This window comes from Megascapheus bottae, chromosome 19 (assembly GCF_031878675.1).
Source record: "Megascapheus bottae isolate mThoBot1 chromosome 19, mThoBot2.hap1, whole genome shotgun sequence".
NCBI lineage: Eukaryota > Metazoa > Chordata > Mammalia > Rodentia > Geomyidae > Megascapheus > Megascapheus bottae.
This window is the reverse complement of record NC_143527.1, coordinates 11,665,056-11,685,419: the sequence shown is the minus strand read 5'-3', so window position 1 is coordinate 11,685,419 and position 20,364 is coordinate 11,665,056. Positions and strand designations below refer to the sequence as shown.

At 41.1% G+C, this 20,364-nt stretch overlaps 1 protein-coding gene across 6 annotated transcripts in view; it reads left to right on the top strand.

The window, feature by feature from the left end:
- Nucleotides 1-20,364, top strand: part of Nedd4l (NEDD4 like E3 ubiquitin protein ligase) — a 187,707-nt gene that overhangs the window by 143,852 nt on the left and 23,491 nt on the right. For 5 of the 6 annotated variants that reach the window (XM_090353032.1, XM_090353030.1, XM_090353031.1 and 2 more), the window contains 7 exons: nt 4,879-5,010; nt 5,721-5,840; nt 6,928-7,125; nt 11,827-11,904; nt 13,125-13,179; nt 18,267-18,325; nt 20,245-20,310. In XM_090353032.1, coding sequence (XP_090209158.1) covers nt 4,879-5,010; nt 5,721-5,840; nt 6,928-7,125; nt 11,827-11,904; nt 13,125-13,179; nt 18,267-18,325; nt 20,245-20,310 — 708 coding nt within the window. The remainder of the gene's footprint in view (nt 1-4,878; nt 5,011-5,720; nt 5,841-6,927; nt 7,126-11,826; nt 11,905-13,124; nt 13,180-18,266; nt 18,326-20,244; nt 20,311-20,364) is intronic. The other variant, XM_090353029.1, reaches the window with a different exon arrangement.

Below are 20,364 nucleotides of genomic sequence, written 5' to 3'. Positions count from 1 at the left end.
GATAGCTTAAACTGGGCTATATATTTTAATCTCATTCTGCTTGATCCCTAAAGTCAAGCTAACCTGTAGTTTATATTTGAGCTAATGAAGCTATTTAAAGAATTTTCCTTATTGTGTCATCTGTGTTATGTTTCTTATAACCAATGGTTACTTGTGAATAACTTTTGACTACAGAAACAATAGCTGATTTTCTGAAGGATGTTGATTTTCAGGAGTGATTTAAGTATACTGTTAGAATCTAATGCTCTGTACTTTATAAAAGAAAGAATCAAATTGGCAATTAAGTAACAGTGTATCATACTGAGCTGCTGTAGTTTGTGCAAGAGTCATATAGTAGAAACACAGGGCTTGGCTTCTAGTAAAATTCAAAAGAATTCTCTCATGAACCAACTTATTTCCTGCTGTGCTGTGAGAGTAACAGAACTAAGTTTCATGAGATGATTTTGTTTTTTGTATGCTCCTGAACATCTCTTTATGTATCATCTACTTGTACATTTAATTGACCTTATAATATGCTTGAAGTCCCATAATGACCAATGTTAGAAAATGACCAAATTAACCAATTGCTATAGTACCAAGGTAAGAGTCACTTGTCAAGACAAAGTAACCCATCTAAATGAGACCTCATGTAGCTCCAAAGGTTGCTGTTTTTCTTGCCTTCTTGTCTGTACTTTCTACCCTCCATCATTGAATTCGAATGTGGGTTTGGTTTTACCCACTGTTACACTGTGCTTTCCCAGTACTTAGCTAGGTTTGGAGAGCTCCATTTCCCTGTCTTACCATCCCTATCCTCACTGCTCCTTTCTATTCTGTTAGCATAATTTTTCCCTCTCACCTCATCTCCTACTTCTCTCCTCCCCATCCCACTGCACCAAACATATGCCTAACTGTTAACCTTGTGGTTAATCATCATAATCTTCACTCATGCCTTCCCAAACATGCTGTTTTGTTTTCTTTTAGGGGAAAAATACATGTTTTATACATAAAGCTGAGTACATCAATTTTGTTTATGGTCATTTCCCATAAGCCTTTAATAATGGGTTAATTTTCAAGGATGTAAATGAATAACAGTTCATATACTTTTCCCATATTGAAGGACATTCAGGCACTATATACTCTGTATAATGTTTGGGGTTTTTTGGGGGGGGGAGAGGGTGGCTTTTATTGCTGGTCCTGGGACTTGAACTCAGGGCCTGGGCACTGTCCTTAGGCTTTCTCAAGGCTGACACTCTACCATATGAGCCACAGTACCATTTCTGTTTTTTTCTGTGTATGTGGGACTGAGGAATTGAATCTAGGACTTCCTGAATATTAGGAAAGCACTCTACCACTAGACCTCACTCCCAGCCCAGGGTTTGTTCTTTTTGTTGTTGTTGTTTTAAATAAGAACTAGGTTCTGATTTTCACTTGTGTGACCCCAGCCCTATGATTTCTGCAAGGAAATGCACACTGGTGTCACTTTCTGCTGGGATGAGCTAGAGTTCTCCCTTTGAGACAGAAGAAGAACATGACCCAGTCCTTTAATCCACCCTGTACAGATTCCAAAAATAAAAGGTATCCTGTGTTAGAGTTTAAACAAGTCTTCATGAATCTGTGATGCACAGTGTCAAAAATTATTTTTCAGAAGCATATTGCAACATTCTCAGTTGACACATACTAGACTTCTTCATTTTAATTTAAAAAAGGAGCCACTGTGAAATTGTGGTTAATACCTGGTTGGCATCATGAAAGACACTTATGTGTTTGGTCTGTAGATTAAAAAGTGATAAAATGTTAAAATACGTTAATCAACAGATATTGTTTATTTGAGGAGTGCCTAATTCATACTTCTATTTTGTTTTGTTTTGCTGGTACTGGGGCTGAAATTCTGGGCCTGGGCTTTGTTCCTTCACTCCTATTGCTCAGAGCTAGCATTCTACCACTAGAGCCACAGAGCCACTTCTGGCTTCTTCTGTGGAGATAAGAGTCTCATAGACTTTCCTGCCTACACTAGCTTCAAACCACAATCTTCAGCTCTCAGCCCCCTGAGTACCTAGGATTATAGGTGTGAGCCATTAGAGCCCAGCTAATTCATTTCTCTAGGTGGTCTGGAGCTTCCTGTTGTGCACACGGCAAGCATTAGAAGTCTAGTTTGGGGCTGGGAGTTTGGCCTAGTGGTAGAGTGCTTGCCTAGCATGCACAAAGACCCGGGTTCAATTCCTTGGTACCACATACGTAGCAAAAAGCCAGAAGTGGTGCTGTGACTCAAGTGGTAGAGCCCTAGCCTTGAGAAAATCCAGGGACAGTGCTCAGGCCCTGAGCCCAAGCCCAGGACTGGCAAAAAAAAAAAAAAAAAAAGAAGTCTAATTTGGCCCTGAGCCTGGGTGTTTGCCACAGATGCACCTGTAGAAGCAAAGTTCTGACACTCAATAGCCCTGTGCACTGAGCAGCGGTGTTGTGAGTCTCAGCACAAGGTGTTCTTTGTGCTCATTTGGAGAGGATACGCTAAAGAAATATTAATACCACCATCTTATATAAATGCAACGAAATTATACTCTGCCTGTTCAATTCCCAATAGAAGAGAGAATGCACGTTTTAATTAAATTCAGTATCCTCTCTGCTACCTTCCTAATTTTCCATAAACTGATTAGTCTTGTTAATTGCAGATCTGTGAATGTAAAAATTCATATCGTTGACAGTTCAGTTTGAGGTGATCCCGTGACCCATCCAAGTTACTTGAGTTCATTGGTTGCTTAACAAATATCCTCTCTAGGGGCACTAGAGCTTTCACTAGGACTGAGTTTTCTCAGAGCAAATCAAATTGTCTCTCAAAGAAAGAAATAAAGAAATACTCATGAAGAAGAGAGAAAAATAACATGCTCCATTTAATATTCCATGTGGTCAAAGAATTTTTGTTCCTATCATATCAGCATAATAAATCAAAATGTAGTAACTGGGCTAGAGATCTAGCTCAAGTAGTAGAGCACTTGTCTACCAAACCTTGGGTATTAGGTTCAAACCCCAGTCCCAACTCCCCCCCCCACAAAAAAAACCCAACCAAATGGTAATAAAGATATATGAATATATATATATATATATTGTTAGAGTACTTGCCTAGCATGTATGAGGCCCTGGGTTCCATTCCTCAGTACTACATAAGCAAAAATTAAATAAATGAATTTTTTAAGTAACATTTTTGTAAAAATTGTAGCAGATACAGTACCAAAAGTCCTGATTGAGTACCAACTGAGATTATAACTTGGATTGCTAACTTAAGAACCAGTGCTTAGCAAACCCAGGTGAAAGTAACCAAGAAATAACATTTTTGGATCTCCATAATCTGCCTATCGTTAATGGTCATGAAAACAGTGAGCCTTTGAGTTGATTGTTTTTCAGCTCATGTTGGGTCTTCATACCTGAATGCAAGGTGGTGTGTGCCCCGTCAGTCTTGAAATAATCATCTGTTCCCTTTAGACCTGTCTAGGAAATTGTGGAAGAAGTAATTGCTGTATTTTTAGTAAGAACGTTTCTTACACCTAGCCTTGGCCTGGCTTGGTAAACATAATTTAGATATAACCATTGACTCAACTGCTTCCCAATTCCTTGGGAAGTTCCTATTTTCTCTGGAGGGTGCTGGGACACTTAGGGCGCAGGGGTGGAGATTCTGCAGGTGAACTTCTGAACACCTCCAGCATGCTTGTTTGTGCTTTCCCAAACTTAGCTATGGAGTGTCCTGAGGGGAGCCTGTGACATTGCCCTTCATCTTCCTCAGCAAGGTTCATGGACAGTTGTGAACAGAAAAGATGGCACAAGGACAGCAAGATGTTGGATTAAGAAGAGAGTTGTACCTAGTGCTAAGAAGCCATACTTGGAGGGTGGGAGGAAGACCCCAGTAGGGAAGGCATCCCCTAAAGCAGCTGTACTCTGACGAAGAGGCCATTCCCTGGAAGCTTCCCTTTTACCTCCTTGCAGGATCCTTGGAGGCCCTGGCAGGTATCTTCTTGTTGAGCCTCCACCGTTTCCCAGGTTCCAGTAGTATGTGTCAGTCTTCCTGGGTCATTTCTTTCCTCTGATGCCCCGTCATGTGTTGAGTCACAATGCATCTGCTCTTGCCCAGAACTCCTCCATCCACACTGCATTTCTTAGACTGTTTCTTACAATCAAATGTCTTGACTGTCTCTTATGGTCCCGTCTTCCCTGCCCAAGTAGACTCACTCTCTACTGGACATGTCCCTAAACCCAGTCATGGCCTGTCATTTGATCTCCCTCTTCAAGGGATACGCTCCATGTGAAAGGACTGGTGTACCCTCCAGTATAAAGCTCCTTGGGATTTCTCCATCACATGGCCAGAGATCTGAGCTGGAGTGTGTAGATGGTTTGGTGCCCCTTGAGATCCTATGCCACCAGAGGAGAGTGACATCTAAGAGGAGGGACTCTTTGGTGGCTTTTATTATTGGCGGTTGTGTTTAAGGGCTCAGCTGATGGGTTAGCTGAGAACTGGACAAAAAGAGCAGTCCTGGTGTATACAAGTGTCTCGAGCACCTCCGTGGATGGCAGCATTGAACTGCTTGAACATCCACCATACAAGAGTTTGGCAGTGAAATTGTTTAACTAGCATCAATTACTTACAGTCACCTTAGCAATGATTTCTCAGACCTCAGGCTCTGAGAACTGAGTCTGTAAAAATGTGGATTCCCCCCAGCTGTTCAGGGTTCATCTTATAGTAGAACTGGAGCTCTTAGAAGCTTCATTTTGTCTTCTAGAATTATTTTTTCTGTACAAATAGAATTAACTTGCCTTGTCCAGAAAATTTAATTATCCAGGTTTGTGTTACTTTATTAAACTAATCAGAAAAACAGATGCTAGTTGTTAAATAATAATGATTTCTTGCACAAACAGCCATCAGTGGCCTATGTACATACCACGCCGGGCCTACCTTCAGGCTGGGAAGAAAGAAAAGATGCTAAGGGACGCACATACTATGTCAATCATAACAATCGAACCACAACTTGGACTCGACCAATCATGCAGGTATGAAGATTGCCATCCAACCTAAATTCACAGGTCATAGCAGCTGAGATACATTTGACCTTCCTTCTATTCCCAGTGTTTATGTGCTGTTCCGAAGGATCCTATGCCTCAAAAAAAATCTTGGGTACTGGTGGCTGACACCTGTAATCCTAGCTTCTCAGGAGGCTAGGATCTGAGGACTGTGGACCAGAGCCAGCCTTCTGATACCCTGGCAGGAAAGTCCATGAGACTCTTATCTCCAGTTAACCTCCAGAAAACCAGAAGTGATGCTGTGGCCCAAAGTGGTAGAGTGTTAGCCCTGATCAAAAAAACAAAAAAAGCTCAGGGACAGCGCCAAGGCCCACAATGAGAATCTCTGAGAAGTCATACTTTACTTTAGTATTTGCCTAAAGAAGACTTTGGTCTGTCCTTACATGTGTTTATTTGTTAATATCACATGAAAAGTAGCTTCCAAGTAAAGGCCTCTCATAGTATACAGGTTCCCTTTCCACCTTTTCCCCCAAGGCTAGTTTTTATACAGGCCAATGATTCATATTTTCCCCCCCTTGAACATGTTTCTCTATCCTTTCCCCATTATTATATTTAATTAGTTCCTCCATGCTTTAAATAGGCTAGACCTCTTATTATTGCTGTGTGTTGTTTGGGTTCGCGCTTCCTAATGACACAGGGAGATCCTCATGCGAAGCTAACTTGTTTTTGCCTCCAACTAGCTTGCAGAAGACGGTGCCTCTGGATCAGCCACAAACAGTAGCAACCACCTAATCGAGCCTCAGATCCGCCGGCCTCGTAGTCTCAGTTCGCCAACAGTCACTTTATCTGCCCCACTGGAGGTGAGAAGGCTACCTCATCTAACTGGGGTCACCTCTGTCCTGTGGCTTCTCCTCATTCTCTCTTCTCTGTAAACTCAGACTTCAGTTTGGCAGCCATTGCCTCTGATCAGTCGTGTGTTGGTGGTGAGGGGTGTTCTGTGCGCTCCTTCATGCTTTCCTGTCTCACCCAGTTAACATCTTGGACTCTCATACTCTTCATTCTCATTGGCTGACGCCGTGCGTGGTGACTTGTGCTGGCTCTAGGCACTCTCTCTTCAGAACTTTGACCATTCTTATTATGTTCTGCTCCTTATTGCCTGTTACCTCATTAGAATTGCACAATAACTCAAGAACCAATGCTTCTATTGAGTTTTTAAAACACAGCTGTTGCTTTGATCTTTTGTTGTTGTTTTTGTTTTCCTTTGACTGTAGGGTCTTCATTGTATGGGCATATGTGTTTCTGATGCCTGTTTGTATCTCTGAACCATTGCTGGGCATCTACTTCTGCTCTCTCCTGTTTGTGTTGTTTTAGTGCCATCTCTATAAACATCACAAATGTCAGAGTTAGAAAAACCAATGAGTAAATGTTTGAGGTTCTGAACTTGAATGTGCCTGGGAAATGGCTGTGGGCTTCTTCTTGCACTGGGCCAAGCTGCTTTTCAGTGGGACTGGGTGATAGATTTTCTACACATCCATGTAAATGCAGTAGGTAACTAGGTAACAACCATATCATTCTGTGGCGGGGGGACAGAGGGTTTGTGCTCAGAAACTAGCCAGTCTGTTCTTTACTAGATTGTGCGCTCACTGAGAGCCAGGGGCACACTATTCTCCACTCTCTGCAAGTTGTCATCTCCATAATACAGAATTCCTAATATAGAATGGTATTTGGGGTTTATACCAAGTGGCTTACCAAAGAATGATCATAATATTGTCGTGTATTTAACCAACAAAATAATATAAAGTTAGGTGGATAGCAATGTCAGTGAATGACCAACCAGGGTTTTTTTTAGGAGCTTCCAAGGAGGAGCACGCTACGGTACCAGGTACATTTTGACACATTGGAAATAGCACATGGTAAAGAGTTCTAATGCTCATTATTATTCCTTAGGGTGCCAAGGACTCACCCATACGTCGGGCTGTGAAAGATACCCTTTCCAATCCACAGTCCCCTCAACCATCACCTTACAACTCCCCCAAACCACAACACAAAGTCACACAGAGCTTCCTGCCACCCGGCTGGGAAATGAGGATAGCTCCAAATGGCCGGCCCTTCTTCATTGACCATAACACAAAGACTACGACCTGGGTAAGGCTGCTGTTTTTATTTCACCAGGAGGTCTGGTGTTAATCCCTTTCTTTCCTGACTCAGACTTTGTGGTTGTACAGGACTCTAGTACATGGCCCCTGAGGGTTGGGGGGTTGGTCAGGTGGTGTCTCCTCTCCTGCGTCCATGCCATGCAGCCAGGCTGGTGTGTGTGGTGGCTGTGGGCATAGGTGCTGGATACCAGATCACAGGTACCAGGCCAGTGCACCTTTCCTCAGCACTCCAGGGAAGTTGTTTTCACACTTCAGCATCACTGGGGGAAGGGGCAGGATTCTGCAGTGACATTGCATCTCAAGCTGTTGTCATCCAGTGTTTTTCTCTGTCGGTTTCTTTTCACATGTCTATGGACATTTCTCCTCCCCCCTGTCCCCCCATTTCATTTGTCACCTTAGCATTTAGTGTTCATGTCAGATTAGTGTTTTTGTCTCTAGTCTACATTTTGTTCCTTTGTGATTGTGGGTTAGATATACTAAGTGACTTTGCTGATTGTTATTTGCAATCAATGTTTTGTCCAAACTGATTTTTCTTGTCATACTGCTCTTTCATAAGCTCCTAAATCATACGTAGTCAGAAACCTGTGTGCCGTTTTCACTTGGACAACATGAAACTAAACAACAATGAATGCCTGTCTCTGTGTTCCTGTCATTTCTCTTCTTTTTCTTTTTCTTCTTAGCCGAATCAGTGATAAGATGATTTGAGGTGAAATAGTTCTTTTAAAAGTCAGCTAGTATTTCCTTTTTATGTGATCTCTAGAACTGTAATTCAGCAGGAGTGGGTTGGTTGTCTTTATTCCTGGCTCATTTTGATGCTGCAAGAGCTTTGTTTTGTTTCCTGTCCCTGGTGTCCTCCTCTGATTGTCTGGGTAGAATTACTTCTGGGATTAAATTTGACCTTTAGTCATTTGTGCTGTTTGCCTAGTGCTGAGGTTTGTATGAAAGCTTGCTTGAGTTCGGGAGATTGTCACTCACCCAGGCTCTCAGGTCTTGGATAAACAATGGACACGTACTTTGGATTCCTATCTCTAGTGACAGGCCGAGAGTGTGTCCAGTTGCTGAAACCACAGTATTCAGCTAAGGAAAGAAATGTCTCAACCAGGATGACCTAAACTGCTCTTTACACTTGGTCCCTGGTGTGATGTTATTCTAAATCCTTGAAAAGGGGTCTAGAGGACAGCCCACTCCCTCAAGTCCAGTCAAGCGTGTTTTATAGTGTGTCTCCATCAGACATTCTTGGCAGCTGGGGCGGCCATGTACCTTCTCCTAGGGGATACTTAACATCCTTGGCTCCTCCCATTGGATGCTAATAGCTGCCAGCCCCTGCCTCAACACACTGACGATCAAAACTGTCCCTGCACATTTGCAGACACCCTCCCTGCAGACTGCTCAGAGTTCTCCCTGTTCAGTGGTAAAGGGATCGACTTACCTGCCAGCAGCACTTACCATTGGGATCTGATGACACTCATTTGGTAAACTGATAACTACTTCTAAGGCACATAATGACATGGAGAGGTTGGTTTGATTCACCTTTTAGTCTGGAGATAGTATTACAGGTTTGTGGGCCAGCTGAGAATAAAAGAGACAGGCAACTCTTTAGGAAAGCGAGCATTACAAATTGATTTTAGGTATTTTTTTTAACATTAACTTAGAACTTATTTCCTTGTTCTGTAGTTCTCCTGAAGATCTAAAATCTCAGACAAGAAAACAGATAGAGCTCCAGAAATAGGAGGTAAATAGTCCAAAAGTCAGTGGTTTAGTGCATGGAGCCACTGTGGCTTGCCAACATAAGCTATGATTTTAGTAATGTGAACAAGCTTAGTAATCAAATCCCCTAACATTTTCACGGCCTTTCACGCCACAACTGCAGTGTAATTGCAGCTGGGCAGGTTATGTTTTAAATATCACCAGCTTTTACTTATTGCTGGCATCTTTGCTGAATAAAAAAATCCAGTTTTAACTTCTATTTGTCTCTTTTTACTCAGCTATTTGTTGACCAATTTGCTCAGAAATTTTTCATTTATCTAACTTATTTATTTATTTTGCTGCTGCTGCCCCTGTCAAAAATCCTTAAAGCAACAAACTGGAAATCCCCCTTTTTATTTTTTTAAAATATATTTACTTGTTTTTTGATTCTTAGCCTCCTGAGTAGTTACGATTACAGGCATGGGCCACTGGCTCTTGGCAGAGATAATTTGTGTGTGTGTGTGTGTGTGTGTATCTGTGTGTACATGTGTACAGTTACTGGGTATTGAGCTCAGAGGCCTGGACTCTTGACACTTTTTTTTTTGCTTAAAACTGGCACTCTATCATTTGAACCACAGCTCCCTTTCTGGGTTTGGTGGTTAATTGGAGATAAGAGTCTCATGGACTTTACTGCCCTGATTGGCTTTGAACCTTGGTTCTTAGATCCCAGCGTTCTGAGTAGGAAGCACTATCACCTGGAGAAGCATATTTACAGGGGATATTTGCATTAATGAAGGCAGCATGCCAACAGTCTATTTGGAATTAAAATTGGACTACATGAAGAAAACAAACAAGGAAAAAAAGGGTGGCTTTATTCTCACCTGGGTCAGCCTACATGGCATGCATTGCTTAGCATGTGGTCCTGGATAGAATCCAAGGAGCTGGACTTGCCTCTACCACCCCCTTGTTAAGGGGACATCTCAAAAGTGTGGGTATCCTAGTGGATTTATGCTTTTCACAAGATAAGGAAGCAGTCTATTTTTGTTAAAACAAAGATTACACCTTAGTTAAGTTGTAGCTGTGTTTGCTTCCCAAGTTCAAACTAATATAACTTGATTATAGTCTAGGTGCGATTACCCATCTCTTCTGGTATGGAAACAGGGAAGGAACAAAAGCACAGTTGTTTCTTTAAACCAGCCGGAATCTCCATATTTTACATCTTTTTAAATTAGGAAACCCTTCTCTTAAATGAGATAGCTGATGTACACTAAGAGAAAAAAAGAGAATCAAGTGTTTCATTTATATTCCTGTCATTCAGCCTCACTGGTATTCTGGCTTCTGTCATCCCTGAAGTTGTAAGTACAGGCCTTGGCTGCAAGGTCGCCTTGCCTGTCAGGTCTGGAGGTGGTTCAAGGGACTCAGTGGGAGAACTGCCCAGTGGTGCCTACCAGTCAGCCCTCTGGGCACCCTAGTGGCAGCTGAAGTCATCGTTTGGAGAACTGATTCTGCCCTTTGCATCCTATGAAGAGTGAGTTTCCACATAAGGCCATCTTAGCCAACCTCTGGCTGATTCTGTACTCCTTCCTCTATTCCATTCTCCCAGTACCTAGCACTTTCCTTTAATCAGCTTTCCCCCTGCCCTCCCTCATCAACATTTTGCCAAGGATCTGATTGTCTTGCACTATTGATGAAGTATGATTCCAAGATTGGCCTTGCCTCTTTTGTGGCTTTCTGTAAGAGTCTGTAGATAGTGGCATGGTCATTAGCTGTAGTTCTGAGTGGCTTGGTAGGTGTGTTTCACCTGGTCAGCCAGGAATTAGCCCTGAGTGTAGCTTTTGTACAGTTCACTGTTTTATCTACCCCATTCTCAGTTTGCTATTTGCAAATGTTTGCAGATCATCAGGTTTGGGGGCCTTAGAAATCCTATATTTGCTTAACATATCTGTTCTGATGATATACCATAGAATATTGGTATCACTTTAATCCTTTAAAAATATACATTCAACTCAGCATCAGCATTTATCACCAACTGCTAAGATGGTTTTTTTTTCTTTAATTTTGTTGTAGCTAACAGAAAACAAAGATTGATTTGGGTTTTCGTGCTCTTTCCTGATTTTTTGCCAGTTCCTCAAAATCCATAGTTTGTTGCAATCAAATAACACTGTGGTTTCTCCTGTTGACTCAGTAACTATTGAAAAAAACCTTTCAGTATTTTTACAGCAGCAAACGCTTTAATAGACTTGCCTGAAGCTAGAGTTACGTGTCTCAAGGGTTTCTTTTACATTTTGGGCTGATGATGCATTATTCCAGTTGATCATGTATGATTCTGAGCTTTCTCACTTGTAGAATTTCTAACTGACATATTTTAAAGGCATGGATGATCTAAGTGACATTGCATAGCAGGCAACTTTGGGATATAACATTTAGTCAACTTCTCACTCTCACCTGCAGTTTCTTCATTCAAAGACATATACCATGAGTCAGGATGTCAGAGTCCCACATTTCCCTTTTGATCGTTTCCTGTAGTTACTTAAGAAAAAAATCTTGTAAATTTTGTTAAGACATACATGAGAGGCTCCTCTGTAGAATTTAGTTAAGAACTTCATAACCAGGCACATAATTCCATAGAGCAAAGCAGGCAGTCCATGGGGCAGTCATGTGACTTGGCAGTCAGGAAGATTAGGAATCTCTGCATAGCATCTCAACACTGAGATTCCCCAGGGGACATTTATGAACACTGAACCCCACACATCAACTTCCATCCCTGTTTCCACAGTAAATTTCACTGGTAACTCTTGGAGAAATCATTCATCTCTCATTTAAATGTTCTTACACCAAGCACAAGCACCTGAGAGATGGAGAAGCTCCGTATCGGGAGCCTTCCAAGATCCACACCTAAGCACCCTGGTTGCTTTGGAACTTGCAACTTGAAAAACAGTAGGAGCCAAAAATTGTACACAGGATCCCTCTTGACACCTCTTGCCTTTTTATGTTTTTCTTATAGGAAGATCCACGCCTGAAATTTCCAGTACATATGCGGTCAAAAGCATCTTTAAACCCCAATGACCTTGGCCCACTTCCTGTGAGTATCTGACATAGGCAGAATGATCTGAAAATGTCCACTGCTAAGGGAGAATCCTGTAAGTCTCCTTTTGGCTTCCTGGGTCCCATTTGTCTGAGTTTCTTAATATACTTGAGTATTTGATGGAGTTTTACTAGTACCGTGCAGTGTATGTGATGCCCTTACTTGACAAAGAAATTTCTGAATGTGTCGCCAGCAGCGGAAGGTAGACTTTGAGCAATAACAAGAAAATGGCACTCACTTCAGGCGATCACTTAAGCAGTACACGCTTATGTACCTTAGTTCCTTCATATTATTGGGGGGAAAAAGATATTAAAAACAGTGGGGGAGAAAATGGCATGAATAATCATAGGAAGTTATTTTAAGTCATTTAACTCATGTTTCAAGTTTATTTTCTCTTTTATTCATGACAGGGTTTTTTTGTTTGTTTTATTTTGGAGGGGGTTGGGTGGTGCTCTTCAATGTAGACTGAATTTAGGTTGAAATCTCTGCAGTGTGTCACCAACAAGAGCCCCTAATTTAAAAACAAAAAAACAAAAAAACCTTTTTTTTAACTCACTATGTGGTATATTTGGCAACATTTGAGACTGTAAAACAGGAGTCTATCATCATTCATAAGATTGCACAAATTGCTCTCACCATTCGTTTGTCTCTGGATTTACATGGAAGTAAGTTGAAAAGTAAAAGGTTTTTTTTTCTGAATATATTTTACTGTCAAGTTTCAGATAAGAAATAAGGCAAGGACAGATAATGAGGACATACTTACTGTATCTTAAAAGTTATCCAAGTCTTTTAGGTCTTGAGTCTGCATTGTGACAGTTTGCAAGGAAGAGCAGAAGCACTAGCTTCTTCAACTCCCTCCCATAAGTAAATTCACCATGAGTAGCATAGGCTGAGCTGCTTCATACCTCCCCACAGCTTTCAGCATTTAACTAAATGAGCTCATCACACTTGACTCTTCCATGGTATTGTAAGGTTTCTACATGGGGCCCATTTCCTGTCCTTCATGTGGTAAATACTCCTTGCATTGTGTTTCTAGGTTTTATTACCTTTGAATATTGGTTGTTTAGTTGGTTCTCGGTGTAATGATGTTTTCTACAAGACTAAGAGTCCAAAGGATTGTTCAACGTTGCCTTTGATTTTGGAGCTGCTAACTGATGTCATACTCTCTTTCCTTCCCTCCCTCCCTTCTTCCTCCCCCCTTCCTCCGTGGACACTAGCCTGGGTGGGAAGAAAGAATTCACTTGGATGGCCGGACATTCTACATCGATCATAGTAAGTAGGCCCTGCTGTCCACACACCACGGCTGCCGGGTGCCAGGGGGAGGGGGAGTCGTTCAAATATGATGGTGAAAGCTTTGTCGTTTTACTCTCTGTCCAGGCAGCCAGGTGTTATGTGGAGAGAATGATACCAGGGAGTCAGTGCCCTCGTACGGTACTGTGCCTTTGCCCCAAGTTTGCTTCTAAGTAGCCCATTGAGCTTTCACCCGATTTGATCTTGTGACCTTATTAACTTTTTTTTAATTAAAAAAATTTTTGGTTGATGATCCCTTGACATTTATGCTTTTTAATATATACACTGGAAATAGAAAATAAGATTAGAAGTGATAACTTCATAAAAGAATAATTTTTTTAAAAAATTTAAATATACATGTGAACATTGCTCATAAGTTTTCAGAACGCTGTCTTCAAAAGGTCTTATGGCCAGAAAGCCCATTCTGAGCTTATTTTCTATTCATAGCATGTTACTTTGCACCCAGCAAACTAATATATAAATATATATATGTATATACATAGATTTATATATATCGTTGTTTTCTTGAAATGGTAGTAAATTTGCTGAAGACATTGGCTCCAGCACCTATAAATAAATGTGTGGTTTCTCATTTCAACTAAAAGTTAAACTAAAAAAAGTTTGCTTTTAGCCAGTAGAGTTTGTTTTTTCAGTTTGTTTTTAAGGCAATCTGTTCTTCATGGGATCATGACGATCCCATGATCTAGCTCTTAAAAAAATGTATATTAAGAAGAAGATTTCAAATAGATATAAAATTCCAATCAAGGGTACAGTTTGGTAGTATTTTATACTTGGGTTCATGTAGTTCATAAACAGGAAGTCAGTGTTTTGTTTTGTTTTGTTTTTGGCCAATCCTGAGGCTTGAACTCAAAGCCTTGGGTTCTGTCCCTGAGCTTTTTTGATCATTGCTGCTAGCACTCTACCACTTTAGCCATAGCTCATGCTGGCTTCCTGCCCAAGCTGGCTTCCAACCATGATCTTCAGATCTCAGTCTCCTGAATAGATAGGATCACAGGCACGAGCCACAATTTCCCATCTCTTCTGTTTTTGGTGATGAAATCAGAGCACATGCTGAGAATTCTGTCCATAGGGAATCTAGAAAGGGTCCACACTCCCAGAGGCCGAGAGCTCTACCATGTGCTTCTACATCACAAAAAGGACTTTGCTTTCAGACATGAGGACTTGCGTGTTCTCACACACTGAATGTAAACAAGAGACCCAGCTATTCAGAATTAACCCAAATATGCAAGCTCTGAATGCATTCAAGGGATGGGCTACCCTAGAGTTTAAATGAAGTATTGTAAGAGTTTTGCTTTGATTAAAAAAAGGATGGTGAGACCTGCTTTCTGGGCTTTTGCCATGAACATAAAGTTGGCTTCAGTGGAGCTTTAAAATGTTATGTACATATCCTTCTTTCATCCCCATTCTGCTATTTTTTTCATACTTCTTTGAAGAGATAGCTAGAATTGGACAGAGGCTATACCTCTCTTTCCACTGCAACAACAATGCAGTTTTTATTCTTTATTTTAGTTTCAAAGATCAATAATACTGATCATTGTAGTAAAACAAGGTCTTAAGTGGTAGGAGAGGATTATCTGTGACACAGCACAGAGAACATACCACATACCCACAGTTCTGGCTCATGATACTTAGAAAAACCTGGAAAGAACTTCATTCTTCATGTACTCACTAAGAGCTAAAAGAAGAACAACACTATTTGCAAAGCATCAGGATAGTGTGTGTTAGAAATAAGAGTCATGCATTGTTTCCCTAAGCACATGCACAGACCTAATAAAATCTGTAGTAAATACTGAAGAGACAGTGTCTTGAAGTTATTCCTCAAGAGTGTCAGTGACGAAGTTCTCAGGAAGTGACAGTTGCTGCTTAGAGAAGAGAACATTTTCCAAGAGAGGCAGCAGCAATAGCCCTCTGGCCCCAGCTAGCCCTATACCTGTAACCGGAAGTTGGAAGGGGACAGCTGCTTGCTCCCTACCAGACTAACCCTTACTTCTGAAGGTTCTGATCCACCTGCTAGTTGCTCAAGACATTTCCCATTCCCCTTTCCGTAACAGCACCTCGTCTCCGCCCATTGGATTTGAATTCTGTGGTGTACACCGTGTTCTGAGCTTGGTTCATAGTTCAGGTGTTTCAGGCCTGGTATAGAAGGTTTGGCCGGGGGCGCTTAGAGCAGAATATCTAACTGTCATGGGTAGGACATCATTCTTATAGAAGGGATATGGAATAATTGGCTATAGGTACCTTATAAGCTCGAATTTAAAATTCCACTGACTCCTGTTTTGGTCTTACCAAAAATGACTTGCTTATCCTTCTAGTTCTTTTTTTCTTTCTTGCCCTTTTATTTGAAAATTTCATAAAATTTGCAAATTTAGACTCCTCAAGTTTCTTTTTTAAAAATGGCTATCTGGCCACCATCCATTTCTGTACTGACCACCAAGTGCTGCAGAACTGACTTCTGTAACCACACAGCAAGGAATGTGGCTGTTTTAAAAGGACTTTGTGTTGGCCATTGTAGCCATTCATTTAGAAAACAACATCATAAACTCCTGTTAATGTATGGGGAGCCTCTGTTTTGAGGTGATAGGGGGTGTAGGGCTGAGTAACACAGACCCATCCTCATAAGGCTTAGGTCAGCAATGTTAGATCAGGCAGTGTTTGTCTCCGGTGCTGTGTTAGAGGTGGTGGCCAGTTGTTTCTGGGCAGTTGAAGAGAGTCTTAGAGCCATAGTCATGGAAAGAATGGCTTCCTGTATAGACTTCCAGTAGAGCTGAGCCTGGCAGGTGCAGCATAAAGTGATTCTCTGTCAGGGGGACATGCAGGTGCATGGCTATGGGCAAAATATGCCATGGTTAGTGGAAATGCAGTCTCCTTCCACCTGGATGGTGGCTGCTCCAGCACCTAAGTCAGTTAAGCAGTTGTCTGCTGGGTTACAGGCCTGTTGGAGATCTATGATTCTTTACAAAGAACTTTGAACAAAGCTGCAGAGTTCTTGGAGATAAGTGAGTGAGACTAGCCAGAGAGACCTAGGACCAGAGTAGTCCCAGAAAGATCTGAATTCCCCTGCAAGAGTCTGAAAGGAGAATGGGAACCATCAGTTGAGACACAACCAGGTTGTTGAGTTGGACAGTGTTTAGATTATGCTGCGAGTATGGGGTCACGTGAGTGCTTTGTGGTATTGTGTGCTGACCTTGTTTCCTTTAGATGAAGTTGAGCTGAGGAACCAGGGATCCAGTGCAGGTGGAACCTGACATTCTGGTCTCATCAGAGGATTGGGGAACTCTCCTACATTGGGTGTAGTTTATTTACTTCTGTCCTGCTCTGATAACAAAATGCCAGTGGACCCAGTTATTATTGAAGTTGGTATTTCAAGACAAAAGTTTAGTTTCTTCTCAGCTGTACCCTAAATTCTCTAATTGTTTTCTTGTGTGTGTGTGTGTGTGTGTGTGTGTGTGTGTGTGTGTGTGTGTGTGTGCTGGTTCAGGAGCTAGAACTCAGAGCTTTCGTGCTCACTCTTACCATTTGAGCCACATCTCTTACCTCTTGGGGATAAGTCTTGATGACATTCCTGCCTGGGCTGGCTTTGAACTACAGTCCTCTGAACTCAGCTTCCTGAGTAGCTAGGGTTACAGGTGTGAGCCACTGGAGCCAGCCTGGTTGACTTTTCTATCATGATAGCAGTTTTTACTTTCCCACGTCTTTCCTTTCCATGATAAAAAAAAAAGAAAGAAAGAAAGAAAAAAAGCACCTGTGCTTCCATCAAGATTCTCCATACAAAGGTTTTCATGCTCGTTTTCTGTCAGCCTGAAAACAAGATAAGAATTGTGGGATAATCTTGTGCCTTGAGCCTTTGTAAAACTTTATCTCTGCTTTCATTAACATAATAGCATCAGACTTTGGTTTAAAATCTTAGTTATAATTGCTAAAATTGAATTCTTTTGTTATCAATTCATGGTAGAAACATAAAATTCAGGCAGATAATTTTCTTCCCTTTCCTGCCCCTACCTCGATCCTCCTTAACCAACTTGGAAATCCCATTACTTCCCCCCCTCTAGAACCCCAAAGTATTTTTAAAATTATGACGTTATAGATTCAGTGTGACTGGAGTAGCTGTCATGCTGACACTGGACAGGCAGTGGCATAGATCACAGTGAACTATCTTTTCCATGTTGACTCTTAGAAAACCATTTCTACCAGATTGCCCACAAAGAAAAGATTTTCCTCCAGAATTATCCTAATCTATGGCTGATATATCTTTTTTCTTTCTTTCTTTTTTAAGCATCTTAGCTACTTTGATGTGTGTGTGTGTGTGTGTATGTGTGTGTGTGTGTGTGTGTGTACTGATGGCAAATATGAGGGGTTCATCATTTGTTCAATGGAAGTTTTCCAATTGAAAGCAGTTTTTCTTGTTTTTTGCTTTTTTTTTTTAACCATCGGCAAATGGGGGGAATAGTATTTGAAATGAGAAAGAAATCATGTGTGTGTTAACTTTCTGAGAAACTAAAACTTTTTGTGCCTTTTATATATTAAATTAAAACTCAAGGTCAACTTATAAATCCTTGAAAGGACAGGGGTTTATAATTGAAATTTAAACGATTGCTTGCCAAAAAACAGCACACAAGATGGCTTAGGTCGTGCATATTGCATTGACTATTTTTAACTAAACAGAATGAGAGAAGTTTGTCACATGGCGTATCATTACCTTCTAATCATGAAATACTAAATTGTGGTTTGGGGGAGAAAGACATAGGAGAAGAGTAGAGAACTTTTGAGAACCCAGAAATAGTTCTCTCTAAAGCACTCTTTATGTAGAATGCATTGGAACTAATAGCTGATATCTCTCTCTCTCTCTCTCTCTCTCTCTCTCTCTCTCTCTCTCTCTCTCTCTCTCTCTCTCTCTCTCTCTCTCTCTCTCTCTCTCTCTCTCTCTCTCTCTCTCTCTCTCTCTCTCTCTCTCTCTCTCTCTCTCTCTCTCTCTCTCTCCCTCTCCCTCCCTCCCTCCCTCCCTCCCTTTCTCCCTCTCTTCATCTTCCCTTTTGTTTTTCACATTTCAGATAGCAAAATTACTCAGTGGGAAGATCCAAGACTGCAGAATCCAGCCATCACTGGTCCGGTCAGTATGCTCAAGTTTTGACTTGTCCCTATAAGCCTGTTTGGCTACGCTGAAACATATGTGTCTGCTATATTGCGGATTACCATGGTGAGGTTTTGAGTTTAAGCCTCCTCTCATCTCCTTACTGGCTTCCATACGGAGGAGAGTTGCACATGCCTTTTCCTGGGGCAAGATTATAAAAAAAAGGAAACGGTCCGATAAAATGAAGCATTACCTCTCCTTTGTAAAAGGATGGGTGATTAAATAGAATGAGGAGCTAGCTATGCCTCTTACTCTAGATAATTTCCTCTTGCTTTGGTGCTTGAACTACAGACATGCACTTTCATCTTCAGCTTTATTTCAAAAGCATGATTAATAGCCTTTTCAAAATGACTAGTTTAGGTCATTTGGGTTGTATGCTAAAGTATCATAGCCAATACATCAACTACATAAATATGTATAATTTATAATATACATATGTATTACACATAGAAAATATATAACCAGCAACCAGTGTCTCACACTTGTCCTAGCTACTTGAGGCTGAGATCTGAGGATTAAGGTCCAAAGCCAGCCTGGGCAGGAAAGCCTGGTAAGACTCTTATCTCCAATTATCCATCCCCAAAAAGTAATAGTAATAATAAGTTGGAAGTAGAGCCTAAAACTCAGTATCATCATTGAGCAAAAAAGCTGAGGGACAGTGTACAGGCCCTAAATTCAAGCCCAATACCGACACAAAATTTTTGAAAAATAAAAGGGAGAAGAGTGCGTGTGTGTGTGTGTGTGTGTGTGTGTGTGTGTGTGTTATTACTATAAATCTATATATTATAGCTTTATTCTGATCTTGTAAAAAATTATATAGGAAGCCTATTCAGTATGCATGGCATAGTGTAAAATATTTTTTTTTTTTGAGCCAGGCACAAAATTCTAGTTTAAAATTCTAGCTATTTAGAAGGCAGAGATTGGGATCTCACAGTTCAAAGATGGCCTAGACATAAAAGTTTAAGAGATTTCATTTCAACTGATGGCAGCTATCCCAGCTATGGGGACACACAGTGGCTGGGTGTGGTGGCATCTCTAGCATCACTAGGAAGCACAAATCAGAAGAACAAAACCTGGCCGGGAGTTTGGCCTAGTGGTAGAGTGCTTGCCTAGCATGCACGATTACCTGGGTTCGATTCCTCAGTACCACATAACATAGAAAAAAGCCAGAAATGGTGCTGTGGCTGAAGTGGTAGAGCTCTATCCTTGAGAAAGCCCAAGGACAGTGCCCAGGACCTGAGTTCAAGGCCCAAGACTGGTAGAATAAGAAGAAGAAGGAGGAGGAGGAGGAGAAGTCGTCCATGAGACTCTTACCTCCACTTAACCATCAAAAAAAACCCAGAAGTATTCTTGAATACTTGTTTGTTACACACATCATTTGAAATATGATATAAAAATCAATGTTAATAAATTCTTTAATAAAAATAAATAAATAGTGGCACTGTGACTCAAGGGGTAGGGTGGTAGTCTTGAGCTGAAGAGCTCAGGGAGAGCGTCCAGGCCCAGAATTCAAGTCTCATGACTGACAAAAAACAAAAAGGAAGAAAAAGCCCAGGCCAGACAAGTCATAGAGCCAGACCCTGCCTCAAAAATAACCAGTGGAAAAGGGAGCTGGGGGCATGGTTAAAGTAGTAGAGCACATGCTAGTAAATATGAAGACCTGAGTTTAGTCCCCAAGCCCTCCCCTCCACTCCTCATCACATTCAGTACTCCTTAAATAAACCTCATCAGTTCTAGGACTCCTTTTTGTCCTTTGTAGATATAATGTAAATATTCTGTGAAAAACAGGAAAAATATTCAAGTTTATGATTCGTAAAATGCTCTGAATATTGGCTTAGCATATATAAAATTTCAAGAATATTGTTTGCGTTATCTTTGTTTATACGTTTATCTTCCAGGCCGTTCCTTATTCCAGAGAATTTAAGCAGAAATATGACTACTTTAGGAAGAAATTAAAGAAGCCCGTAAGTAATCATCTCTTCCCAAAATGCTGGTTGTCAGTTGTTTATAAGATATCA